The sequence below is a fragment of the Ornithorhynchus anatinus genome, chromosome 14 (assembly GCF_004115215.2).
Source record: "Ornithorhynchus anatinus isolate Pmale09 chromosome 14, mOrnAna1.pri.v4, whole genome shotgun sequence".
NCBI lineage: Eukaryota > Metazoa > Chordata > Mammalia > Monotremata > Ornithorhynchidae > Ornithorhynchus > Ornithorhynchus anatinus.
Window position 1 is genome coordinate 16,869,926 of NC_041741.1, and position 8,436 is coordinate 16,878,361.

General features: G+C 46.2%; 1 protein-coding gene across 1 annotated transcript; it reads right to left on the minus strand.

Moving 5' to 3' along the window:
- On the minus strand, positions 1-5,750 carry IL22 (interleukin 22). The gene is made up of 5 exons (XM_001511168.3): positions 5,562-5,750; positions 3,928-3,993; positions 3,685-3,828; positions 2,264-2,329; positions 1-671 (listed from the first exon to the last, which is right to left on the minus strand). The coding sequence occupies exons 1-5, from the start codon at positions 5,748-5,750 to the stop codon at positions 594-596; spliced, it is 543 nt and encodes a 180-aa protein (XP_001511218.1). The 3' UTR covers positions 1-593.
- Between the last annotated feature and the right edge of the window lie 2,686 nt (positions 5,751-8,436).

Consider the following 8,436-nt stretch of genomic DNA (forward strand, 5'->3'; position numbering starts at 1 on the left):
AGTTACATAGTTATAAATATCACAATAGCACTCAGAGCCTGAATTCTGGTTACAGCATTTGACAAGAGATGTATAAATAGATCCACAGAATCAAACTGAATAAATTAAAAAAAATAGAATTCTGCCTTAAAATAAGTTAATAAATACAAAATGCTAAATGTGGACGAAAGCGTTTTGGATCCTAATTAAGCAGGAATTGTTTAATGCTTTAGGGCTTTTGCAGGTGATGATTTTCTGCCACAAGGGTGACCAAATGGAGTTTTAGTTCCAGATCAAGCCTAGCTGAGAAAGTCCTTTCAGTTGCTCCTCAAACCCAGGGAACTGAAGTTGTGTTTGTCTCTTCAAGCTGGACTCTGGCGAAACCTGCTGCTAAGGTTGGAATTTCACTCAGTCAATTCACAGTATTTACGAAGCGCTTAATGTATGCAGAGCACACTGGACTGACAGCTTGGGGGGAATAAGCTAGAATAGGGAGGCACGATCCCTGCCGGCAAGGAGCTTACAATCTAGAACTACAACTGCTTTCGGCCAAGAGACGGTTCCAACCCGATACGATGATTTCCCCTTTCCGAGAGTTTTCCGTTCCTCTCGGGTCAAACGCAGGCGTGCTTTAGGGCCATGAAGAGCAAATTGAGCTCGCCGATCACTTTGTTCATTCCTTTCTTGCCGAGCTACAAAATCGAAATCAAAGAAATCATTTGAGCATCGCCTTCGTCCTCTAAGAAAACACCCAAGGTAACACAGACGGAGAGTATTTGATCCCAGACTTTCTCTGACAACGTGGAAGGAAATTAATGATTCATTCAGAGCCCTGCAGCAAATTGGTTACAGTTACCTTGCACGTATCCCTAGTATTTACCAGCCTGCATACTAGTTCTTCCAAATCAGACTTCCCCCCTCACGGATACACGGGGGTGAAACAAACACTATTACTATACTTAATCATTGCCAGTTCTGGTACCCGGATTACAGAGCTCATCAGAATGATTGAAATGGAGACCCAGGGTTCAGCCCTGAGCTAAAAGGGGAAAAGTTTAATTCCATCCCTGTCCCCTTGTCCATGGGGTTTTGATAGGCAGCCTCCAGGAGAGAAGACCCAGAAACACCTAGGGTCTAGTGGTTAGAGCACGGGCCTGGGAGTCAGAAGGATATGGGTTCTGATCTCGGCTCCTCCGACTGTCTGCTGTGTGACCTTTGACAAGTCACTTAACTTCTCTGTGCCTCTGTGTCGGTCAAATGGGAATTTAGACTGTGAGCCCCATGTGGGACAGGGACTGTGTCCAACCAGATTAACTTGTATCTACCCTAGAGTTTAGTAAAGTGCCTGGCACATAGTAAGCGCTTAACAAATACAATTTAAAAAAAAAAAGTCATGGTTATTTTACACTATTCGTTGCAAATCTCCAGCTGTTCTTCATTAAGAACTCCTTGCAATTACATCATCTTCCTCGTTCAAAACCTTTCCCTTTCTAGTAGGTACCACATAGCTCTAAACTGGTATTTGTTAAGCATTTACTACGTGCTAAACACAGCTCTGAGTGCTGGAGTAGATACAAGATAATCAGGTTTCTCTTGGGGCTGAAACTCTAAGCTGGAGAGAGGACAGGTTTTGAATCCCCACGGTGCAGTTGAGGGAACTGAGGCACAGAGAAGTGAAGTGATTTGTTCACGGTCACACAGCCGAAGCCGAGAATAGAACCCAGGTCCTCTGACTCCCAGACCTTTGCTTTTTTCCTTAGGCCTCGGTGTTTCTCCTAATTAGGGATTGCAGGGCTTTAGTTTTCACCTTCTGCAATTTACACTCGCTTTGAGAGTCCCACCAGAGGGCTCCATTCTCTGACAAATCTGGCCTCAAGCAGTTCCCCGAAACAGTCTTCCCTCCCTCTCAGATTAGTCTCCCAGAGCCAAAGACCAAGCTCCAGGTGAGATCGCATTTATAACTGCACTCACTTCGCCTTTAAAACCAGCAAGCGCAGGCCTGGGAGTCAGAAGGACCTGGGTTCTAATCCCGCCTCTTCCACTTGTCTGCTGTGTGACCTTGAGAAAGTCACTTCACTTGGCTGTGTCTCGGTTATCCAGTCTGTAAAATGGGGATTAAGACTGTGAGTCCCATAGGGGACAGGAACTATGTCCCACCTGATTTCGTGGCACATAGTAAGCGACTGACAAATACCATATACTAAATCCCCCGTGTCTCATGGCTGGCGGCCTGAACTCTAGAAAAAGTGTTGCGGTGGTTTGGGAAAGATTGGGAAGAATTTACCTTGGTCACAGTCTTCTTCAGGGTTTCAACATGGCTCTCAACGTGCTGTCCGCCGCTAACGGTATTCTAAGCAGAAAATGCACTCGGTCAATATTAATTGTGGTATTTGTTAAACTTTCACTCTGTGTCAAGCACTGGTCTAAGCACTGGGGTAGATACAAGCTAATCGAGTTGGACACAGTCCCTGTCCCACATGGGTCTCACGTCTCAACCCTTATTTTACGGATTAGGTAACTGAGGCCCAGAGAAGCGAAGCGACTCATCTGAGATCACACGGCAGACAAGCGGTGGAGCAGGAATTAGAACCCACGTCTTTCTGGCCCCGGGCCCGAGCTCTATCCACTACGCCACACTGTATTTTCTCAGCTTAGTACAGTGCTCTGCTCACAGTAAGTGCTCAATAAATATGATTTGATTGATTAATTATCCACCTCAGTCACCCCGTCTGTTAAATGGGGATTCAATATCTGTTTCATTCCCCCTTAGACTGTGAGCCCCGAATGGGATGTGGACTGTGTCCAATCTGATTAGCTTCTATCTACTCCAGCCCTTAGTGCAGTGCCTGGTACGGGGTAAGAACTTAAACTCCATAAAAAAAGATTTTTAAAAAGGCTCCTGTGTCCAACCTGATTATCTTACATCTACCTACCCCAGGACTTAGTACAGCACCTGGCATATACTAAGCACTTAAACAAAGTCCATTAAAATAAAAAAAATTAAAGAGCCTCCTGTGTCCAACCTGATTAGCTTGTATCTACCTACCCCAGCGTTTAATACAGTGCCTGGCACATAGTAAGCACTTTAAAAAATGCCATAAAAAAAGCTCCTATGTCCAACCTGATTAGCTTGTATCTGCCAACCCTAGCGCCTAGTACAGTGCCTGGCACATAGCAAGCACTTAAATTCCATAAAAAAAATTAAGAGGCTCCTATGTCCAACCTGATTATCTTGTATCTACCTCCCCCAGTGCTTAGTACAGTGCCTGACACATAGTAAATGCTTAAAAAAATTCTATTAAAAAATGATTTTTAAAAAGGCTCCTGTGTCCAACCTGATTATCTGGTATCTACCAACCCCAGGGCTTAGTACAACACCTGGCATACATTAAGCACTTAAACAAATTCCATTAAAATAAAAAAATTTAGAGTCTCCTGTATCCAAACTGATTAGCTTGTCTCTACCTATCCCGGCATTTAGTACAATGCCTGACACATAGTAAGCGCTTAAACAAATGCCATCAAAAAGGCTCCTGTGTCCAACCTGATTAGCTTGTATCTACCAAGCCCAGTGCTTAGTACAGAGCCTGACACATAGTAAAAGGTTAAACAAATTCCATTAAAAGGCTCCTGAGACAGCAGGGTGGGGAGGACTCTCAGGAGAAGGGGCAGGGACTCCCAGAGGGTGGGGGTGAAGACACTCACACAGTAGCGCAGCTTGCGGTGGAGATCGCTGAAGAAGGATTCCACATCTTGGATAAATGGCATGAGCTGGGTGTACTGAGGAGGAATCACCACCTCCAGGGTGAAGTTCAGAATCTGCTTCATCAGGTAGCAGCGATCTCCTACCTGAATCCCAGTCCAAAGCCAAACAGGAGTTACCACGCGGAAATCTCCACGGCCCCCGCAACCCCAGGCCTCTCCTCGACCCTGCGGGCTCAGACTCACCTGGACGTCTTGGGGAAAGGTGCTGTTGATGAGCCTGATGTCCGTGATGGTGTCCTGGTCACTTGCCTGCAATCAATCAATCGAACCATCAATCATGGGATTGCTTGAGCTTTTACCATACGCAGAGCACTGTACTAAGCGCTTGGGAGAGCACAATATGACAGAATTAGCAGTCACGTCTCCTCCCCTCTGGACTGTGAGCTCGCTGTGGGCCAGAATGTTTCTGTCTATTGTTATATTGTACTTTTCCGAGGGTTTAGTACAGTGCTCTGCATATGGAAGGCGCTCAATTAATATGATTGAATGAATGAATGAAGGAATGATTGCCCGTAATGAGCTTACAGTCTAGAGTGTTTGCTGCAAGAGGGCAGCAAAGCCCTTACCTTCTGCGCCTGTGTGCTAAATAGAGGTAACGTTGCCTCAGGGGCGAGGGGAGAATTCAGCAAAAGGTTTGACGGGAGTGAAACTGGGAGCGAGAGGGAGAATCGGGGTAGGGGGACCAGACGAAGCATAGATCGATCAATCAATTGTATTCATTGACAATAGTAATAATAATAATTATGGTACTTGTTAAACACTTGCTGCGTGCCAAAACTGTTCTAAGAGCTGGGGTAGATTCAAGTTAATCGGGTGGGACGCAGTCCCTGGCCCACATGGGGCTCACACTCTTAATCCCCATTTTCCAGATGAGGTAACTGAGCCCGGAGAAGTGAAGTGACTTGCCCAGGACACAGCAGACGGGTGGCGGGGCCAGAATTAGAGCCCACTTCTTCTCACTCCCAAGCCCGTGTTCTATATTCTCTAACACACAAGCTTCTGTTTATTGAGCGCTTACTGTGTGCAGAGCACCGTACTAAGGGCTTGGGAGAATACCCTGTAGCATAATAGTCACATTCCCTGCCCTCAACAAGCAGAAGAAGAATCCCCCAAATGGGCAAATTCTGCAGTAGGTTTGGGCTCTTGGAGAGGTTATGTTTCAGTTGCGGGAGTCCCCAGCATTAAGAGGAATGCCTCTGAACAAGACTTCCACATGGGTGAGAAACAAGAGAGAAAAGGAAGCAGTGTGACCTAGTGGCTGGAGCACAGGCCCGGGAGTCTGCTGTGTGACTTTGGGCAAGTCACTTTACTTCTCTGCGCCTCAGTTATCTCGTCTGTAATATGGGGATTTAGACTGCGAACCCCATGTGGGACATGGACTGGCTCCAACCAGCACTTAGAACAGCACTTACAACAGTGCTTGGCACTTTTAACGCTTAACAAAGATCATTAAAAAATTTAATTTAAAAAAGAAAGAGAGAGAGAGTGTGTCCAGGTCCAGGAGACACCCAGCTTTACCACTTGCTGGGTGGGTGACCTTGAATGAGTCACTTCACATCTCTGTACCTCAATTTCCTCATCTGTAAAATGGGGATTCAATCCCTGTTCTCCCTCCAAATTAAACTGTGAACCCCATGTGGGACAGGCGCAGTCTCCAACTAATTATCTTGGATCTACCTCAACATTTATTATGGTTATTACAATTTTTACAGTTAGTACGATTATTATCATTATTATTAGATGAGGGGAAGAGAGGGAGAGAAGCAGAGTGGAAAGACAGAATATACTTGGGACTGCTAATGGGGTCTTTTCTTTACCTTCTTAGAAAGATTTAAGATGCGCTGGTTGATAAAGGACACTTCAAAGTCGCTGTTCTTCAGTCTGCATCGGTCACGGAGAGGCACGACCGCTCCTTGAGATGTCAGCACGAGGAGGAAGAGAAAGAGGGAACACGAAGCCAGGGTCCAAGCTGAGCAGCAGCTGAGAAAACCTTTCGGAGAAGCCATCGCTCACCTTCGTTCGTCCAGAAAAACGGGCTCGGGAGGACGGAGAGAACCTGCAGCTGAGAAAAAGGACCGAAAGTCATCAGTAAGGGGAAAGACTGGACGAGAATAACCCGGAGACAAAGTAGAAGGAGACTCTTACCTTCTCAGCGGGGCTTGTCTTGGGAAGAGCAGAGGGACTCCTTTTATAAGTCTTATGGCCACTGGGTTCTTGAGTAACAATTTAAATATGACATCAGCAAGCATCTTCTTTCCAGTATCCTCTTCTGAGAACTACCTAACCACGCTAGAGCCCGCAAAGCACCCATCCTTCTCTTTCTACCTTAGCGAGTCTCCCAACTGACCCAAAATTGTCACCACAATGACCCCCGGGGGTTGTCACTACCTGATCCCAACGTTGTTTTAACCGAAATATCATTGCAAATCAAATAAGTATGGTTTAGGTGTATTCCGGGATATAGTCAAAATCATGTTTGAGCTCTTTTCTTGACTACCAGAATTATAGATCAGCCCGGGTATTCAGAAATGAAGAGGCAAAATGCCCAGCTTCCAGACTTTAAGAGATACCCAGAGCTCTAAGCTGATTTCACCACACACAGTGACTTCCCACATCCCCAAATCTTAAATGACACTTAGTAAAATTAGAAATCGGGAACCACACATTCAATCGATCCCTTTAAATGGAAAGATTGTGTTATTGGCACCTAGTAATCGCTTAACAAATACCATCACTATTATTAATGAGATATTTGTCGCATTTGGTTTTGCTTGCAAAATCCAGCAGGAGCGGAGATGCTACTTACTGGCTTAGTGGAAAGAGCCCCAGTTTGGGAGTCAGAGGTCATAGGTTCTAATCCCGGCTCCGCCACTCATCAGCTGTGTGACTTTGGGCAAGTCACTTAACTTCTCTGTGCCTGAGTTACCTCGTCTGTAAAATGGGGATTAAGACTGTGCGCCCCACGTGGGACAACCTGATTGCCATGTATCTACCCCAGCACTTAGAACAGTGCTTGGCACATAGTAAGTGCTTAACAAATGCTATTATTATCATTATTATTACTTAGCGCCTGCTCAGTACATGGCCCAGTACTGAGCCCTAGGGAAAATGCATCCCAAGAAACCCAAGTTCCATTCACGCAACCATATTTTTGGCATGCTTACAATTGCAGATGGAAAGCGGGGCATTTTGGAACAGTTGTGCCCATGGAGTCGCTTTGGGACTCGACAGCTAAAGACAAGTCCCAGTCGTGTGGATTGGGAGCCTCCGAGGGCAGGGCATTTTCTCCCAGTGGCCCTGGCTGCTTTTCCTCTCCCTCAGTGGTTAGCCACAGGCAATAGACGTCTGTCCACCGCCCTGCCCAACTGGGGGCACCCTGGGATCAGACACAGCTTGAGCAGAGGCTCCTCACTTCCTCCTCACTATTTCCACAGAAAGAGCCCAGGCCTGGGACGCAGAGGACTGGGGTTCAAATCCCACCTCCGCCACCTGCCGGGTGACCTCGAGCAAGTCGGTTCTCTTCTCTAGGCCTCAGTTTCCTCATCTGTAAAATGGGGATGAAATGCCTGTACTCCTTTGAGGGATGGGGATGGTGTCCAACCTGATCTCTAGTCCAGTGTTTAGTACAGTGCTTGGAGCATACAGCCAGCCCTTAACAAGCACCACAAACCACAATTTTTATTCTTAATTCTGTCGATTCCACAGGCACTCTCTGCCGTAGCTCCCCACTCTTTTCCATGGTATTGGCTAAGCCCTAATTATGTGCCAGGTACTGTTCTACGTGCAGGGCAGATACAAGGCAATCAGGTCAGACAAAGTCCATGTCCCACAGGGAGCTCACAGTCGTAATCCCCATTTTACAGATGAGGTAACTGAGGCCCAGAGAAGTGAAGTGACTTGCCCAAGGTCACACAGCAGACATGTGGCAGAGTGGGATTAGAACCCAGGTCCTCTGAGTCCCTTTAATGTAAACGAACATCCGGATTCCAGATTCTAAGTCAGTTTCCCTTTTTCATTTTCACTCTTTACCCATTGACTATTTCCCTCTTAGTTTCACTGAAAGCCTCCATCCTGCCCCATCCCATTTTCTCTCTCTACCTGCCTCTTACTTGCTTTTTCCCATACTCTCCTGATATTATATAACAATAACAATAATAATAATGGTGCTTGTTAAGCACTTGCTATGTGCCAAGCATTGTTCTAAGTACTGGGATAGATACCACTTAATCAGGTCGAACACAGTCCCTGTCCCACATGGGGCTCACACTCTTATTCCCATTTTACAGATGAGGGAACTGAGGCCCAGAGAAATGAAGTGACTTGCCCAAGGTCAACCAGCAGACATGTGGCAGAGCCAGGATTAGAACCCAGGTCTTTCTGACTTACGAGCCTGTGCTCAATCCACTAAGCCACGTATTCTTCCTGTCCTAGAGAAACATTAACTGAAATGGGTTCTCCACACATAAGACGTCACCATCGCTGGATATCTGCCGTATGCTGTTACTGGGCAGGGACTGTCTCTATCTGTTGCCGAATTGTACATTCCAAGCACTTAGTACAGTGCTCTGCACATAGTAAGCGCTCAAAAAATACGATTGAATAAATGAATGAATATGCTGCAGTGTCTCTGACAATGATGAGCAAATGTCCCCCTCACCATTGATGCTGGAGAGAATTCCCATTCCCAACTTG